The sequence below is a fragment of the Adiantum capillus-veneris genome, chromosome 18 (assembly GCF_014529385.1).
Source record: "Adiantum capillus-veneris isolate H3 chromosome 18, ASM1452938v2, whole genome shotgun sequence".
In the NCBI taxonomy this organism is placed as follows: domain Eukaryota; kingdom Viridiplantae; phylum Streptophyta; class Polypodiopsida; order Polypodiales; family Pteridaceae; genus Adiantum; species Adiantum capillus-veneris.
Window position 1 is genome coordinate 68,672,470 of NC_140948.1, and position 19,575 is coordinate 68,692,044.

The window sequence follows — 19,575 nt, forward strand, 5'->3', positions numbered from 1 at the left end:
GGAGTTTGCAGCTCGCTTGGCTGCAGCAAGGAGGAGGAGAAGCGGTTCAAACGAGGCATTGCTTCCCTACAGCGGATAGAGCAGCGCCACCCTAATAGTCCTTGGTTAGAGGGACAGATGCAGTAGGCTCGACAGGAGCTGATTACTATCGAGGAGCTGCACCTATCAGGTTAGCCTCGAATTGTCTCCAAAGCAGCAGATTGTTTCCCTCCTATCCATAAGAAGGAAGCTGCTACATTGGACTTCTGCATGGCTCTCTTTGGCTGGTAGAGTAGTAGTGGCCAACAAGGTGCTGTTTAAAAGTTGCATGCTTGCTCGGAAGCGCTCACTACTGCTGTACGCCCCCCCCCCCCCCCCCCCCCCCCCCTCGCAGCCCTCGCGCTACCCCCCCCCACCCCTGCCTGCCCTTGCGTGCGGCAGCCCAGCCCGCCCGCCCCCTGCTGCGCATAACCGCCGCTGCTCCCATCCCGTGCTGCCCCCCAGTCCGCCCGCTGCCCCCCTTTCGCCCCCCATACCCCCCCCCCCCCCCCCCCCCCCCCCCCCCCCCCCCCCCCCCTGCCTCTTGGGAGCCCCTTATCCCCCCCCCCCCCCCCCCCCCCCCCCGCCTCCGTCTTCTTCTTCCCGAAGCCTCCTCTACTTGGCTCCGGTAGCACTGTTTTCTTTGGACAGTGCTCGGCACGCTCGGCTGCAGAGTCGCTTCACCGCCCGCTTCTTCGACACAGCAGTAGACACAGATGGAGGCTCCAGCTCCGCCACAGAGGTACTCGTCCGAAGCCCCCTCGCCCGACCCTGCTGAGCCTACCATTCGACTTGCTCTTTCGCCGACAGAGCAAGCGAGCCTAGCCACAAAGATAGAGCGCTTGCAGGTGACTTCTGTCATCTGCAAGATTCTCGGCACCCGACCTAAGAGAGGAGAGCTGCGTGACCTTCTCCAGCCTCGCCTTCTCGCAGAGGTGGGCAAGATCTTGGACGTAGAGATACTCGGACGAGGTAACTATTAGATCGAGTTTGAGACCTCCGAGATGGCGTCCAAGGTCACCGCCATGAGTCCATTGATCATGTGAGCAGCACGAGCCCACTTTCGAAAGTGGAGACATGGTTTCGACCCTGCTTCGGATGTTCTGGTAGAGGAGGCAGACATCGCCATCTTTGTCTGCTTTCCAGGTTTGCGGAGGGAGTACTTACCACTTTTGTCCAGGATCGGCTCAGCCATTGGGACTGTCTTGGAGGCACCTCGCACGGCAGCCTCAGTAGCTGCCAAGGCAGCTGGCATTCCCTCAATTCGCGTTTTGGTCAGAGACACTCACACGCTCCCGAAGGTTATTCTTCTGCCTCAGGTGAGTGGGGTTTGGTTTAGACAGAGTGTGGAGTATTCGGGCCTCCCAAACCAGTGCTTCATTTGTCGACAGATGGGCTATCTAGTGAAGGCCTGTCCACGGAAGAGGCCTCGACCTACACCACAGACTCAGCCCCAGCCTGCAAGGGCTGGCCAGCAGACACAGACAGAGACAACGCACACATGCAGAGCCACCCTCTGAGCCTAGGGCTCCAGCGGAGGAGGGCTGGCAGCAGTTCTGTGGTCGACGACGATAGTGGCCACAATGACAGCCTGGCACTGAGAGTGGTCCTCAGGCGCCTACTCATCAACAGTGGGTTCCCACGGGGAACCGGTTTGGTCCTCTTGAGCAAGATAAGGTCCTTGCTCCAGCCCCCACCTCAGCTTCACCCTTGACAACCCCTCCCCCTCCAGAGTTCCCCCCCTCTTCCTCATCCTCCCCCCCGCCTCTTCCTCCCGCCCCTCTACCTCTACCGCTCCCCCTGGCCCCTCTTCTCCACCGCTCCCCCTTGCTCCTTCTCCCCCCTCTCCCGCTTCAGTTCCACAGTTGCCCCAGGGGGCAGGGCCTTCTCCGGCTGCTAGGAGATCTCTTGGCAGCGCCTTTGCCACGAGTCGCTTGGCGAGAGAGGGACAACCTTTCTTGCGGCTGCGCTCTACAGGTACAGACGTTGGTACAACTGAGCTATGTCGGCACAAGTTAATGATTCCTGCATTCATATGGCATCATGCAAATACAGGACGAGATGGTGGAGTCAGTACCAGATGCCGACTACGGGAATTTTTTCCATGATGTGTATGCCAGATGTGGCAATTAGCAGGTCAGGCATTGGTTTTTAATCTCTAATAATTGAAATACTCGCAGTTGTAGGGAATTTGCTCTAGGGCTACTCTATGGTTCAGTTATTTGGCGACAGGGTTTTTTTTGGAGGACTATTGCACGGTTAAAGATTGAACAAGGCTATTTGTCGTGATTACGACAAGTTCGGGGTGGTCAACACTTGGAGTGGAAGCCACTATCGGCGAATGACAGAGCAATTGAAGTGTGACTCCAAAGGGGCGGCCAAGGCTACTTGAAGCTGGGAGTATTCGAACTCGACGACCACGACCTTGAGTTTTACAAATTTTGCGGAGCTTTTAATTGCGGTCGTCCTTGGGTGGGAACAACGTGCTAAGTAAGTGAAAAGCTTGAATAACGCAATGCTTAAAAAAAAAAACTAGAATGAGCTGCTGTGTTTAGGGTGGCGCCACCAGATGGCGGGCTAGAGCAGGGAAAGTTGATGAAGGGTCAGCCATGCAGTTCGAGGCCACCAAGTGGCGCATGGATTGAAGCAACCAACGAGTTGAAGTCCGTCATGTGTATAGGTGGAAGTCATGCAGGAGAGAAGTCGTCCACAGCATGTGAGAAGAAGAGGAAAGTTGCGCCAGATGAGGGGGTTGCTAGGTGCGTGAGCAAGAGGCAGGATGATCCACCCTGGACATAAGTGAAAGGGGAGAGCAATAGGATATTGAGCCGGGACTGAGGAGCCGCCAGGGTGGATCAACAACAAGGAGATGGAGAGGGCGCTGAGAGAGACTGTTGGGGATGTGAGGAAAGCTATTGACAGTGTGCAGGAGGCTATACTTGGAAGAGAAGGCCTAGAGGACCAGATAAAAGTGGGCCGCCAAGAGGTTTGCAAGCGAATAAAGGAGCCTGAGGGGCTGAGGAGCCGCCAGGGGCCATCAACGGAAAGGAGAAAGAGAGAGGAGGAAGGAGTTGCAGCAAGGGCTGCCCGTGAGGCTGCCGAAGGGCAAGCAGCTTTGGAGCGGAAAAGAGGTCTCCTTGTTGAGCTGCCCTACAGGCTGATCAAGAAAGAGAACACGAAGGGCAAGAGGAGGCAAAACGATTTGCACTTCAGAAAGCAGAGGGAGAACCATCAATTGCAAGGGCGATTCTTGGAGGGCTGAAAACTGACTGCAGGGAAATCACGGGCTGAGGGCGGCCAATTTTTTTGGAGGAAGGAGCGACCGGGTGTGTTGAAGGAAGGCCATACGTGCAGGGGCCGACCTCGATCGTATCTGTATATGTCGCATTAAAGACTATCCTAACTCTAATCAAAAGCTCATTATTCTGCCCACTCTATCTATTGTGTCTTGGCGTCTTCCTTTGTGCTCAAAGCTCGGGGCTTGTGTGTGGACCCTTGGAGTTTGTGTATAGCAAAAGAGAGAGAGAGAGAGAGAGAGAGAGAGAGAGAGAGAGAGAGCATGTGTGAGTGCAAGAGAGAGCAAGAGATGGGAGGGAATGATTGCCGCTATGTTATATTGCTCGAGGTGTGTGCTATGTATTGAGCTATTGGCGAGTTTGTGTTGTTAAGGTGCATATAGTGAGGCGGGTGTAGTCGTGAATTGTGCAAATTACGAGCTTACTAGTAAAGCCATACAAAAAATACAGTGTGTGTGAGTCTATCCGAGTGGCTTGGGGTGTTGGATATCTGTTGGGTTATAGAGAGGCATCTAGTTTGTGTGCTGTGTGTGTTCCCATTTCCCCCATTCCATCAGTGGTGCCCCCACTGAGGACTCGCTGATCGCTTTGAAGAAAACAGTGCAAAGATCAACCGAAGGATACCATGGCAGCTCGAAGCTATGGCCCTATTTTTACAGGTGAGGAGGATCCAGTCGAATGGATTGCAGACTTTGAATTATACATGCTATCATTGCGGATGCCTAATGAAGACAGCAAGATGGTCACTATTCCATTTGTGCTACGTGGGAAGGCGAAAGCATGGTTCGATACATTGCAGGGCGAGCCGCGACACGCATGGCCGGCTCTACGGGCCAGCCTCTTACAAAATTTTCGAAAGGAAGTATTGCCTATGGACTTGGACGCGAAACTGAAGGCTCTCAGACAAGATGTAAGTGAGTAATTTAATGTTTTTCTTAATCGTTTTGAAGAATGTTGGGCAGAATTAGCAACATCAATGCAATTGGCCAACGGCGACTACTTCAAGATGGACAAATTTATGGCGTGCCTACATCCCAAGGTACGAGAAAAGGTGGATTTTGAAAGCCCCAAGAACTACAACGGTGCTGTAGCAATTGCTCGAGCAAAGAGCAGGAAGATCAAGAAGAAGATCGAGCAAGGTATGGTGGGACACGAGCAGCCCCCTCAAGGCGAGGTTCGAGCGGAGGATCAATCAAATCATGGAGTAGCGGCTATTCCTCAGCAATGGGTACGTACTGTTCAAGATTTGTCAGAACAAATGCAAGAGCTTCGTTTAAGTATAATGGACAGAAGGCATCAAAGAACGGGAAGGGGAAGAGCTAGGCAGTTGCCTGGCCGTTGCTATAATTGCAACGAAGGACACTACGCACCGGATTGCCCGCATCCACCAAGGGAAAGAGGAGGTATGTACCCACTATTCGGAAGAGGGAGAGGACAAGGGCAATTCAACGGGCAAAGAGATCAGCAGTCAGACAATCCTGTGCCTCCCACTCCTTAAGGTAATGAAGAAGTTCATCGTGTTAACATAATTGGGGTAGATGAGCAGGTAGTGGATGTTTTGGCCAACAAGAGAGCACGTGAAGGAAGAGAGACGGAGACAAAGCGGGAGACTAGAGCTTGCAAAGGCAAAGGAAAAATCGGCGAAGGTAGAGAGCAGGCAGAGACGAGCAAAAGAACGAGGAGGTGTAAAATCAAGCAATCTGACTACCAACTTGGAAGGGATCATCCCGAATATGACTCGGTGAGTGATGTCAGGAACCAAAAGGCTAATATTACTTTCAGTCAGCTGCTTGCCTTAAATCCTAAATTGCGACGTCAGTGGTCTACTAGTGCTAGCACCAGGCTTCCACGGGACAAAACAAGAGTGCATACTATGGGGAATCTAGCATTGAGGGTTGGGAGTCCAGCGGATGTTCTTCCACTTGTTGATGCTCTTATTGAAAAGAAGATGCAGGTATAGGCATACATCGATGGAGGGGCCCAAGTGTGTGTCATGACCGAATCCGCCATGAAGGATGCAGGAGTTAAAGCAGTGGTAAGATCTAATGTGCGAATGAGGATGGCCAACCATACCAAGGCCAGGTGTTTGGGCATAGCACAGGATGTGAAGGTAAAGGTTAGGGGTGTTGAATGCCTTATTGATTTTTTTGTTATGAAAGCTGGCGACAATGCTTACCCTATCATATTGGGTAGACCATGGCTTCTTGCAATGGGGGCCAAGCAGGATTGGGGAAAAGGGGTATTTACTTTATTTGATAAAGAGAATGATAGACAGGTGATGCTTGATCTACGGACCAGGGAGAGTTGCTCTCATCCCATGGCGAAGGATCAGAGAGATGATTCTATAACAAGCTACGAATACGAAATGGAGTCAACCTATGATGAAGGCTACACACATACAGAAGAGGGAAAGAGTGACGACGATCTCCTCCATGTTGATGCTGATCTTTTTGGGGTTACTATCGATAACTCTATTCCAAAAGAAGGTATGCAAGCTCAAGTTTCCCCTATTGATGCCCAAGAGGTAAGAGGTATGCTAGGAGAAGACTTAACAAAGCAAGAGAAGGAAAGTTATGTGCAACTCTGTGCATCCTATCCTAATTTGTTTGCCACTGAGTATAAAAAATTTGCGAGGTGCCAAGGAAGTCGAACATAGGATCATACTCAAGGAGAGGCATAAACCAAAGGCGCAAAAGCTAAGGAGGTTAGGGGAAATTCAGCAAGAGGCTCTCTGGCAGGAAGTCAACAAGCTATTGGATGCAGGTATTAACTATCCCGTGCAAGAATCTGAGTGGGTCTCCCCGGTTGTCATAACACCTAAGAAGAACGGCAAATGGCGAGTGCATGTTGATTATAAGCCTTTAAATGCTGCAACCAAGCGGAACTATTATCTTTTACCCTTTCAGGATGAAATTTTAAATCAAGTTGCAGGTTACGAAAGGTACTCTATTATGGACGGCTTCTTTGTTTACTTCCAGATAGGCATTGCACTTGAAGACCAGTTGAAAACCACTTTCATTTCGCCATGGGGCTATTTTGCCTACCGCAGAATGCCCTTCGGCTTGGTGAATGCCTATGCAACTTTTCAAGATTGGATGAATAAAGTGTTTGGTCCCTACCTTGGTAAGTTTATCAAAGTTTTCATGGATGACATAGGGTGTTACAGCTCTAGGAATGATCATTTGTTAAAGTTAAAGTTATGTTTTCATCGACTGGATGAAGCGGGTGGTCAATTGAATCCCAAAAAATGCAAGTTAGCTCAACCTCGAGCTATCTGCTAGGGCATGTGGTCTCACAGAATGGTATTGAAGCTGATCCGGAAAAGGTAAAGGCTCTTGTGTTGATGGAGCCTCCCAAAAGTGCTACAGGTTTGGCATCATTTGTGCATTAGTTGAAGTACCTCTCTCGCTTCTTTTGGATGCTTTCACAATATGTATACCCTCTTCAAAAAATGAGTCAACAGGTTCATGGATTTCAATGGAATGAGGACACACAGGTAGCTTTTGACAGGGTTAAAGAAATCTTATGTCAATTGCCTACTGTTTGTCCTCCCAACCGTGAGGATGATTTTTATGTTGCTATGATAGTGGGTACAGTTGCAATTGGTGCAGTCCTACTACAAAAGGTAGGGCGGTGCTACAAACCCGTCTACTTTGAGAGTCGGGTCATCAGTCCAGGAGAGATGTCTTACATAGAGGCTGAGCAATGGGTGATGATACTAGTGTTTTCTTGCAGGAAGTTCAAAGTGCATTTAATTGTTCGCAAGTTTTATGTGCTTACTTCTAACAATTTATTACCTGAAGTGGTGCTTCACCTACGACCAGGGAGGCTCATTATGAAGTGGGTGCTAGAATTACAAGAGTTCGATTTTGAGTTTAAAATTGATCTTACTTGCAGGTCACATCTCGCAGACGTGCTGGTAAATAAGGGTGTGGATTTGCCTATGTATCCCAGGTTGGTTCGAGAAGAGGCAAATGATGAACCGGATCTAAAAGAAGCTTTTGTCATGTGGTTCGATGGTGCTTACAGGAGGGTTGTCCAAAAAGCCAGAGGCGGAGTCGTTATACAGGATCCACAAGGTAACACTATTTTTTCAAAAGCTTATGATTTGGAGGATGTGCATACAAACAACGAGGCAGAGTACTTGGCTCTCCACTTGGGCCTTAAGCAATGTATCGAGTTTGGGAAATGGCAGGTGAAGAGGGACTCTCTTAAGCATTGGTTTTTTTCTGTTAAAAAGTTATTGAAGTTTTTTGAAGTGGTGCAATTCAAGCATGTTAGGAGGGAGCAAAATCAAGAAGCTGACCAGATAGCCAGTAGCCGAGTACAGATGCATGTGGCAGGTTTATATGTGGCGCCTGGCAGCTATGCAGGTAGGGAGACACTGAAAGACGTTGATGATTTCTTGAGCACAGGTCAAGGTCCTGCAAGCACGTCTAAGCTACAAAGAAAAAGGATTACCCAAAAGGCTAGCAGGTTCACTTTGATAGGTGAAGACCTTATGGTATACGGCCATGATGGAGTATTGAGGAGAGTTCTCTACAAGGAGGAGATCGGCATGGTTTTGACACAATGCCATGAAGAAAGCGGGCATCAAGGTAAAGATCAGGTACTCTTTCGCATTCTCAGAGCAGGTTTTTGGTGGCCATCTCTTGTACGAGATGTTCATTATTGGTGTAAGACATGTCACGAATGTCAAGTTATGGGTGAGTGGCGTTTAGTAACAGAGTCGCAAGGGGCTATCTTGGCCCAAAATGCATTCGAAAAGTGGGGATTGGACGCTATTGGCCCGCTTCCCAAATCTACAAGTGGAAAAAAGTACATATTGGTAGCTATCGACTACCTCACTAGGTGGGTAGAAGGAGTCAAGGAGGTAAATGCTTTTTCAGTTGCTCAATTTGTATTTGATTTTGTCTGCTGTCGGTTTGGAGTGCCATGGGTTTTGATATCAGATAGAGGACAGGGATTTCGCAGCAAGCTAGTACGTGCATTGGTAGAGAAGATGGGAATTCAACACAGATTCTCGTCTCCCTAGCACCCACAGTGTGACGGTTTGGTTGAAAATGCAAACGGTCAAATCATTAAAATGCTTATCAAGCATATTTATAAACAGGTGGAAGACTGGAAGGGTAATCTTGATAAGTGCTTAAGGGCCTACGGAACTTTTATAAAGTGGCCACCAATTTCACTCCTTACGAACTGGTGTTTGGCAAAGAAGCAGTCTTACCTGTACACATCCAATTAGGTGCATTAAAAGGTTTATGGCGAGTTAATGTGAATGAGCAAGATGTTTTGCAGGACAGAATCACATACTTGGAGACTTTGAAGATGGATCGAGAGGCTGCAACAGATTTCTATGTGCAACAAAGAGAGAAACGTGTGACGAAGTTCAACCAAAGATTACCAAAGAAGGAGCTGTGTGAAGGTGATTTGGTCATGAAGTACGAGAGCTACCTTGATTTCATATTTCAGAAGAAGTTCAAAAAGAAGTGGATTGGACCCTATAGAATTTCCAAAGCTTTCCCTAATGGTACTTATTAGTTAGAGCGGTCCAATGGTAAGCCTCTTCGACATAGGGTAAACGGAGTTCGTCTCAAGCTCTACTTCGACAGGGCTCTCACGCCGGATGTTAATCAAATTCTTGTTGAAAGAGATGGGCATCCCACTTAGGGGTGCAGTCTAAGATAGTACAAAGACATAAATAATACTTTGTACATATGGCTTTATTTCATCTTTGCATAGTGTTAGCAAGTTTACAGTTTTTAAACAATAAAAGCTTGGACTGGTTGAACATAAATGTTCAACCAGGGGGTTGGACAATGATGGTACAGCTAAGCTATGTCGGCACAAGTTAATGATTCCTGCATTCATATGGCATCATGCAAATACAGGACGAGATGGTGGAGTCAGAACCAGATGCCGACTGCGGGAATTTTTTCCATGATGTGTATGCCAGATGTGGCAATTAGCAGGTCAGGCATTGGTTTTTAATCTCTAATTATTGAAATACTTGCAGTTGCAGGGAATTTTCTCTAGGGCCACTCTATGGTTCAGTTATTTGGCGACGCGGTTCTTTTTGGAGGACTATTGCACGGTTAAAGATTTAACGAGGCTATTTGTTGTGATTACGGCAAGTTCAGGGTGGTCAACACTTGGAGTGGCCGCCACTATCGGCGAATGACAGAGCAATTGAAGTGTGACTCCAAAGGGGCGGCCAGGGCTACTTGAAGCTGGGAGTATTCGAACTCGGCGACCACGACCTTGAGTTTTACAAATTTTGCGGAGCTTTTAATTGCGGTCATCCTTGGGTGGGAACAGCGTGCTAAGTAAGTGAAAAGCTTGAGTTCTAAAATAATGCCATGCTTAAAAAAGAAAACGAGAACGAGCTGCTGTGTTTAGGATGGCGCCACCAGATGGAGGGCTAGAGCAGGGAAAGTTGATGAAGGGTCAGCCATGCAGTTCGAGGCCACCAAGTGGCGCATGGATTGAAGCAACCAACGAGTTGAAGTCCGTCCTGTGTACAGGTGGAAGTCATGCAGGGGAGAAGTCGTCCACAACATGTGAGAAGAAGAGGAAAGTTGCGCCAGATGGGGGGGTTGCCAGGTGCGTGAGCAAGAGGCAGGAGGATCCACCTTGGACAGAAGTGAAAGGGGAGAGCAATAGGATATTGAGCCGGGACTGAGGAGCCGCCAGGGTGGATCAACAACAAGGAGAAGGAGAGGGCACTGAGAGAGACTGTTGGGGGTGTGAGGAGCGCTATTGACAGTGTGCAGGAGGCTATAGCTGGGAGAGAAGGCCTAGAAGACCGGATAAAAGTGGGCCGCCAAGAGGTTTGCAAGCGAATAAAGGAGCCTGAGGGGCTGAGGAGCCGCTAGGGGCCATCAACGGAAAGGAGAAAGAGAGGAGGAAGGAGTTGCAGCAAGGGCTGCCCGTGAGGCTGCTGAAAGGCAAGCAGCTTTGGAGCAGAGAAGGCAACAAAAGGCCTTGGCTTTGGGGTCTGAACCGGAAAAGAGGTCTCCTTGTCGGGTTGCTGTCACAAAGTGATGACGTGGCGGACAGTAGAAACCCTAATTTCTGCCAGAAACTCTAAAATTCCTACAAACGCTAATTTTTACCAAAAACCCTAATTTCCGGAAATCGCAGAGGCTATTAAATTTTTTTTTTCCGAAAAATGATGAGCGACGCGAATTTTACTTTTTTTTATAAAAAAGAAGAGAAAAGACTCTCTAAGAGAGAGAGAGAACTGATGCTTTTTATTTTAAAAGCTTTTGGGGCTTTGCTTTTGGGCATCCCTTGTAACCTTTTAATTAGTGGTGAGGGCCTCACTTCTCAGAGCATCTGGACGCAGAGTCTGAGAGTGAAACCCTAGCCGCTCTCTTGTACTTTGATGATTGATTAATACAAAAAGAAATACCGAAAGGGGCGCTAGTCTCTGGGGCCAATATCTCTAGGCACGGAACTCCGCCGGGCCAATGTACATCTATTGTGATCTGTGACTTGTTTTGAAGTGGTTATTTGGTGCTGTCACGGTTGATTCTTGACTTGGAGTGTCCAAGTCTGTTACAGTGATATCAGAGCACGGCCGATTTCTCTTCTACGGAAAATCCGATCCCCGAATTTTTTTTCCACGGCACCTATGGCTTTAGGCAATGATCGGTCGACTCTCTGTGCATCTGGAGATGCGGGCAGGGATCACAACGAAGATTCCGACAGAGAGTATGGCCCGCCTTGGCCTACTTAGGCGGAGCGGCGAGAGATGGAGCGTCGCCAGTTGATCGGCGATGCAACAAAGATGATGCTCAATTTTGCCAAGGACCCGAAGATGGCAAAATATATGAACCAGACCTCTTTGGAAGAGGTACAGATGGAGTGGCAGAGAACCACAACACCACTCCCGAAACCCGCTCTCAAGAAACCTTCTGCCTCCAAGAAAATATACGGAGAAGGAACTGGAGAACGTGGTTGATGCACGGATTGCTCAGATTTTTGACGCGCAAAAGAAAGCCAAAAACATGGCAAAAAGCAGAAGAAAAGAATTGACTTTCCAGGTTATTTGGGTCGTCAGTCGACTTTTGACAAGGCAAAGAAACAGAAGAAGCGTGTCAAGTTTGAAGGCTTACTCAGTTCTTCATCTTCTTCTGACAGTTCTTCTAGCTCCTCGGATTAGAGCGAAGAAGACAGAAAAAGCAAAAAGCGAAGCAAGACACAAAGCTTCAGAAAGGGCAAGAAAAAGGCAAAGAAGGCTACATCTCGCCCAGAGACTGACAGTTCTACTAAGGACTCGTCTACAGATAGCTCAGATTCTGATGACGGAAAGTTTTATGCGAACAAGCAGAATTTTTACAAAGCTAACCAGTATGACTTTCTCGAAGATAAAAGCAAGAAAGTCCGAGAGTTTAAGGAAGGTGGCCACTCGATCAAGTGTGATACTTTTCAGGATACTCAGATGCTTCGAAGGCTTTGTCTTTTATATAGCAGTTTGCCATCACTTTCGCGGGAGCATGCTATTCAGAGCACTCCAAGATTCGGAGAGCTACCTCTTACCTTAAGGGGAATGATCGTACTTGGTGGTCCACGCTTCTTTTAACAAGAGTGCGCCAGTTAAATGACTGAAATTTAAGAAGCTTTTAATTTCTTCTTGGTTGACGCAAGAATATGAACGAGATGTACGAGCTGCTTGGAACCATCTTCGGATGACCAAGAAAGATACAATCAATGCTTATTGTGAAAGATTCTGGAGCTCTTTTCTACCCGCCTCTTCATTCAAGAAGATCTCGTTCAGAGAACAGATTGAGCGGTTTACCTTGGGTCTACCTACAGAGATCCGAGATCACCGCTTGGAACAAAAGTTAGCTTCTATTCAGGAGTTGATGAGTCATGCGAAGTGGGGCTTTGCCATTCACTCTGGCAGTCTGACCTACCCCACAGATGAGGCCATGACACAACGAGCCGAACAGACTTTTGGGAATGAAAGTAGAAAGAAAAAAGAGCAACCAAGAGAAAAATGATGCACGACCCAAGCTTACTCCTGAGGAGAGAGCTCGCTTCATCAGAGAGGGGAAGTGCTTTGGATGCGGGGAACAGGGACATATCTCCGCGAAGTGCCCTAATAAGGCACAGAAAGAACAGAATGATAAAGACGACGACGGGCCTGAGAGTTCGAGAGCAGCTGAGGAATGTGGCAGATAGAAAAGCAGAACTGGTACCACATGGCGTGGGACCTGTATTGAATCTAATGAATGAAAGTACAAACTTTGCCGCTTTTGGGGCAAAGTGAAGGATCAGGAAGCTCTTTTGAAGGAGCCAAGGCCAACTTCTTTTCACTTGGAATTGGCGGCTCGATTTGGAATTACGTCGACAGACTGACGCCACAGGCAGAGGTAGTTCGACTGGCACCCGGATGGGATGTTGCCATTACACCGAGCATTGGCAAACTTTGTTTGCAATGATAGGGGTGTTCAGGGCACGCGAGTGACGTTCTACTCAGGATCCCTTCGTACCACAAGAACTACGCCGTGGTTGACTACCGGGCCGAGAAAGCGACTTTGATAAATGAAGGGCTTAGAGATTGTACTTGATGAACTTCAGTTTCTTACTCATTCTTTTGGGAGAGAACTGAACGCTGGATAAAGGTTGAATATGTTTTGACCTTATTAAAAGAACGGCAAGATTTTTCTCCACACTCATCCCGATTGCTTTTCAGAGGGCTTGAAGATCAAACCATTGATCTGATACCTGGAAGCACGCCACCGAATCGGCCACCTTATCGTGTGAGCCGAGTACAGAATGAAAAGATTATGAACCCAGTGAAAGACCTCTTGGAAAAGGGTCTTGTCTAGCCTAGTACTTCACCGTATTGCTCTCCAGTGTTGTTGGTTTTGAAGAAAGACGGATCTTGGAGAATGTGCATTGATTATAGCACTCTCAACGAAATCACCATCAAGAACAGATTTCCGATTCCTAGGATCGATGATATACTCGACAGGTTACAGGGATCCTCGTGCTTTAGCAGGATTGACTTGAAGAGTGGATATCATCAGATTAGGATAGCGCCAGGAGATGTCTACAAGACAGCTTTTCGGACGACTTTTGGGTTATTTGAGTTTTTGGTGATTCCTTTTGGTTTAACCAATGCTCCTGCGACATTTAACCGGATGATGGACAAGATTTTTCGAGAGTACATGTTATTTGTTGGCACTTTCTTTGACGACATCATTGTTTTCTCCAAGAATGAGGTAGAACATAGAGATCATCTGCTTCAAGTCTTTCAGGCATTACGAGATCACACATTAGTGATTAATGCAAAGAAAAGTGAATTTTTCCTACCAGAGATACACTTTTTGGGACACAGTGTGTCAGCAGCAGGAGTGCAAATGGACCCGGCCAAGATAGAGACTATTCGTGATTGGCACGATTTGAGGAATGTCCATGAAGTTAGAAGCTTCTTGGGACTGTGTTCGTACTACAGGCGGTTCATACGAAAGTTTGCAGAGGTTGCTTCCCCTTTGCATACCTTGACACAGAAAGGAGTACCTTTTTCGTGGGGACCCACAGAGGTGACTGCCTTTCGGACATTGAAAGAGAAATTGACTACGAGACCTATTTTGACTTTGCCGGACTTGTAGAAGTCATTTGAAGTATATTGTGATGCTTGTGGTCGTAGTCTGGGTGCGGTCTTGATGCAAGAAGGCCATGTCATAGCTTACGAGAGCCGTTTGTTCTCTAGGCCGGAGATGACAGCACAGATTTATGAGAAAGAGATTTTGGCGGTTATCCATGCTCTTACTCAGTGGTGGCATTACCTACTCGTAGCGGATTTTACTGTCTTTACAGACCATCAGAGTTTGCGCTACTTCTTGTCACAGAAGCAGCTTTCGGAAAAGCAGATGCGGTGGGCGAACATCTTGTCACAGTTCCACTTCCAGATTGTCCATGTGCAGGGACAGAAGAATGTGGTGGCAGATGCTTTGTCTCGAAAACCGTTGGTTTTGGCTGTTTCCACGATACATCATAGGAGCTTCGAGGATATGGTCGATCAGTATGCCACAGATACAGATTTTGCAGATATTTTCGCCCGGATACGGGATGGGGAGACAGTAGCTGGATACTCCCTTCGGGAAGGCTACTTGATGAAAAAGACTATGTTGTGCGTTACACAGCCGTTGAGGGATAAGGTTATGACTTAATGCCACTATCCACCTTTAACGGGTCACCGCGGCATGGCTACCACCATGAAGGGGGTAGAGAGATACTTCTTTGGGCCGAGACTCAAAAAGGATGTGGAAGAGTTTGTGCGCAGTTGCTTGGTATGCCAGAAGGTCAAGTTTGACAGGCATAAGGCAAAGGGATTGTTACAGCCTTTACCCATACCCACCCACCCCTAGGAAAGTATTGCAATGGATTTCATTTTTGATCTCCCAAGAACACAGAATGATCACGATGATTTTCTGATTACATGGCACGTCTGAGACGATTGTCTCCGACAGAGACCCTAGATTTATGAGTTTGTTTTGGAAGGCAATTTGGGAGAACATTGGCACGCAGTTGCAGTTCTCGTCATCGTTCCACTTGCAGAATGACGAGCAATTTGAGATTGCCAATTCAGTGATTTTAGATTTTATTGAAGTCTTGTATCTCGGATTAGAAGACTCAATGGGAAAAGAACTTACCTTTGGTGGAATTTGCCTACAATAACACGATACACTCTTCGAAGGGGAAGACGCCATGTGAGATTGTTGAAAGTGCTGCGAAGGTTGCTTTCTTCCTGAGCACGAAAGATTAGATATTTGAAGCGGATGAATATTCGCGAGATTTGGATACGGCTTTTGCCAAGGTTCGCGAGACTTTGCAGGAGTCTCAAGAACGACAGAAAAAGGCAGCGGATCGCCATCGTCGCGACATGAAATTGAAGGAGGATGATTGGGTGCTCTTACGTTTTGAAAAGGGGAAAGGAGAGGCTTTTTCCAAAGCTTAGTATGCAATACTACGGACCTTTCAAGATTAGTGAAAAGATAAATGATGTCTCCTTCCGATTGAAACTGCCAGATACTTGGAGGATTCACAATGCATTGCACGTGAGTCTCTTGAAACCTGTTAAGGGTGATGTGCCTGATGATGGGGAACGTGATGAGCAACCCGTAGAGGAAGAAAACGAGGAGACCCTTGTTCCTGAACAAATTTTGGCACATACGGATACGAAGAAAGGTAACATCCGAAGGTGGTTCTTGGTTAAGTTCATGAACTTTCCTACATTTGATGCGAAGTGGATGGAGGAGGAGGACCTAGCAGATACTCCTCGGATTGTGAAACTTTACCTCGATGTTTTGGTTTAGCATAGTCTACTCCAAACGGAGCCCAGAAATTAAGCTTGGCCGAAGATCTGGTGCAGTGGGATGCACAAGAGGGGAGTTACTCCGCTCCTTTGTCAACAGATACCTTGATTTTGATACTAAAGTCACTGATGTCTCTTTGAGCTTCAGGGATACTGAGAGCTGACAGTATTCTGCTGGATGACTTTATGAAATGGAATTCTTGATAATGATACTGATTTGTTCTTGACTTCTTGTGAGTGCAGGAACTGACAGACGAAATGACTGCAGCATTTTGGTTTGATTGATCTCGAATAGACATGGTTGCAATAGGGGTTAGTCAATCGGACATCGATGAGGTCCCGATTGGACCTAGATGTGATTGCTAGCTACATTGCCGATAAATCATGGTCTAAGATCCGAATGAATGTTGAATGTCATGTGATGTCTGGTGATGTCCTGTGATGTCGTGTGATGTGACTTTCGATTTTGTACATGTGCTAGATGTGTGTTCCTAGTACGTAGGTACTAACAGTCAGTGTCTACTAAGATGGTTTATGGCTTTTGTCGGTTTTGCAGGCGTAATCGCGGTAGATTACAATGCTTTCAAGAGGGGGGTATGTCACAAATTGATGACGTGGCGGACAGCAGAAACCCTAATTTCTGCGAGAAACCCTAAAATTTCTGCAAACCCTAATTTTTGCCAAAAACCCTAATTTCCAGAAATGGCGGAGGTTATTAAATTTTTTTTTTTTGAAAAATGATGAGCGACGCGAATTTTTTTTTTTTTATATAAAAAAAAAGAGAAAAGACTCTCTAAGAGAGAGAGAACTGATGCTTTTTATTTTAAAAGCTTTTGGGGCTCTGCTTTTGGGCATCCTTTGTAACCTTTAAATTAGTGGTGAGGGCCTCACTTCTCAGAGCATCCGGACGCAGAGTCTGAGAGTGAAACCCTAGCCGCTCTCTTGTACTTTGATGATTGATTAATACAAAAAGAAATACCGAAAGGGGCGCCAGTCTCTGGGGCCAATATCTCTAGGCATGGAACTCCGCCGGGCCAGTGTACATCTATTGTGATCTGTGACTTGTTTTGAAGTGGTTATTTGGTGCTGTCGCGGTTGATTCTTGACTTGGAGTGTCCAAGTCTGTTACAGCTGCCCTACAGGCTGATCAAGAAAGAGAACGCCAAGGGCAAGAGGAGGCAGAACGATTGGCACTTGAGAAAGCAGAGGGAGAACCATCAACTGCAAGGGCGATTCCTCGAGGGCTGAAAACTGACTGCAAGGAAATCACGGGCTGAGGGCGGCCAATTTTTTTGGAAGGAGCGACCGGGTGTGTTGAAGGAAGGCCATACGTGTAGGGGCCGACCTTGATCGTATCTGTATATGTCGCATTAAAGACTATCCTAACTCTAATCAAAAGCTCAATATTCTGCCCACTCCATCTATTGTGTCTCGGCGTCTTCCTTTGTGCTCAAAGCTCGGGGCTTGTGTGTGGACCCTTGGAGTTTGTGTATAGCAAAAGAGAGAGAGAGAGAGAGAGAGAGAGAGAGAGAGCATGTGTGAGTGCAAGAGATGGGATGGAATGATTGCCGCTATGTTATATTGCTCGAGGTGTGTGCTATGTGTTGAGCTATTGGCGAGTTTGTGTTGTTAAGGTGCATATAGCTAGGCGGGTGTAGTCGTGAATTGTGCAAATTACGAGCTTACTACTAAAGCCATATAGAAAATACAGTGTGTGTGAGTTTATCCGAGTGGCTTGGGGTGCTGGATATCTGTTGGGCTATAGAGAGGCATCTAGTTTGTGTACTGTGTGTATTGCCATTTCCCCCATTCCAACGTCTCCCCTTGCAGATATCCCTCGTGGTGTGACGAGCATTGACATCCTTCACTCGTTTTTTCGGCGACTCCTCAGCAGACCATGAGGCAGCCTGCTTCAGGGTCCATGTTCTGTTCCTTGCAGCTAGGGGGACAGAGGCCTTGGACTCAGTTGGCTTCTCCTTTCCCCTTTGCGGCAGGGACCAGACAGAGTGGATTCTCGACTCAATGTTGGGATGGTTGCACACACAGGTCCTAGAATTCTCTCACCTCATGGGAGAACAAGGAGTTACAGACATGCTTCAGACTTTGTGGCCATTGGCTAAGTTTGCGGTGACACCTCCAGATTCAGCAGGATGTAGACACATTGTGGTTTACTTCTTTGCCGATACACAGTGCTTGCCATGCTATGTATACATTCATGAGGAGTCCTGGACAGAGGAGGTTGCTTTACGTACGGCTCGCTCTACTTGGGCTTGGGCCAGGCACTTGTTGCAGTCACGCCTATCTAGAGGACGCTCGGCTGCGGATTACTCTCCATCCAAGCCAGCCTTGAAGATAGCCCGTCTAGCTGCTGCGGCAGTATCTGTTCTCTCTCGCTCCTCATGAGGATCGTTTGATGGAACGTGCAGGGACTAGGTGGGCCCCTGTTTCAGCATCAGCGGGGCCGACTGCGTTAGGAGCTTCAATGCTGCCTTGTGGGAGGAGAGATTGATCTCCTTATGCTTCAGGAGCACCATCTGTGTGACAGCTGCATTAGACGTTGCGGTCAGCTGTTGCGTGGACGATATGATACTTTTTGGTTAGCTGCTTTTGGACCTGGAGGGATCCAAGGTGGGGTATGTATGACTATTGCGAACTCTTTGCAGCAGGCCATTGTGGGCAGAGGGATTATTGTGCCAGGCAGGGCTCAGTGGATTACTATGCAAGTTCAGGGTTGGCTAGTGGGCTTCCTGAACATCTATGCGCCCAATGTGGCGAGTGCTTGAGCAGAGTTTTGGTCACAGATAGTTGAGTCTCTGCCGCAGGCAAAACACTGGTGCATAGGAGGGGACTTCAACATGTTGGAGGACCCTTCTGACAGGATTGGTGGTAGCCAAGCTACTGTGCATGGAGTTGAGCTGGCAGCTTGGGAGAGGTTTTGTACGACTCTGAGGGTCTCGGATGTTTGGCAGCAGTCTGGTTTTGTGAGGCCCCCAGACAAGCTTGCCTTCTCTCGTTCGGACCTTAGAGTGGGAGGAGTGAATCTATCGCGGATAGATCGCTTCTACACTAGTGACCATTTCAGTGACTTGGGAGGGACAGCGGGCATTCTGGCAGGGGCTTCCTTCTCGGACCATGCACTAGTGATCCTCACAGTGGCAGACAGGCAGAGGAGTGGGAGCACGATACTTCACATCCCAAAGAGGGTCTTGTTCGAGTCAGCACTCAGAGAGCGGGTAGAGGCTCTCTGGACAGAGAGCTTCGACAGGCAGGATTCTCCTGCTGACAGAATGGCCTCAGGCCTAGCTCAGATTAGCCGTTTTTTTCTCCAAGAGTCTTTGGCTTGCCGGCTACAGCGAGAGAGGAGCAGCGTCTCTGACGGGGCATTGTTTCGCTACAAAGAATGCAAGAGCAGCATTCAGACAGTCCTTGGTTGGAGGAGCAGCTACAGCACGCTCGTCAGGAGCTTGTTAGCACAGAGGAGAGGCGACATGAGTTTGCTTTCCACCGACAGGCGTCTCAGTAGACCCAGGTGGGCGACAGAGTGACTGGTGCTTTCTTTGAGACAGTGGGACCTGGGCATTCGCATGCCAAGGTCAGTTAGTTGAGGAGGCCCGATAGGTCAGTTGCTTCTAAGCCCAAGGATATGCGTGCAGTTGCTATTGACTTTTACCGTGAGTTACTGTCTGCAGACTCCCAGTCAGAGCGTTAGGATGCATGCAGGGAGCAGGTTTGGGCACTGATGCCTTGTCTTGTGACTGAGGAGATGTGTCAGCTGCCACTTCAGCTTGAGAAGCTGCACACGGCTCTTAGGGCTCTCCCCCGTGGTAACTGTCAATGAGGATGGGCTGACTCCCACTTTTTTCTTGGAGTACTGGGACTTGCTTGGCCCAGATCTCTGTAGTTCTTTTCAGTACATTTTGCACATAGGAG

The 19,575-nt window shown here is 47.9% G+C and overlaps 2 protein-coding genes and 2 pseudogenes across 13 annotated transcripts in view; 3 read left to right on the top strand and 1 right to left on the bottom strand.

Annotated features, from left to right (window-relative positions):
• Window positions 1-19,575, top strand: part of LOC147435839 (uncharacterized) — a 269,080-nt gene that overhangs the window by 154,845 nt on the left and 94,660 nt on the right. For 4 of the 7 annotated variants that reach the window (XM_086488763.1, XM_086488760.1, XM_086488761.1 and 1 more), the window contains one exon: window positions 7,212-7,393. The exons of the other annotated variants lie outside the window; for them this stretch is intronic. In XM_086488763.1, the coding sequence (XP_086344889.1) occupies window positions 7,212-7,393 (182 nt within the window). The remainder of the gene's footprint in view (window positions 1-7,211; window positions 7,394-19,575) is intronic. 7 annotated transcript variants of the gene reach the window in all.
• LOC147435840 (uncharacterized) overlaps window positions 1-19,575 on the bottom strand; it is a 268,590-nt gene that overhangs the window by 154,412 nt on the left and 94,603 nt on the right. The gene's annotated exons all lie outside the window — the stretch shown is intronic.
• On the top strand, window positions 4,237-4,843 carry LOC147435841 (uncharacterized; annotated as a pseudogene).
• Window positions 9,669-10,189, top strand: LOC147435842 (uncharacterized; annotated as a pseudogene).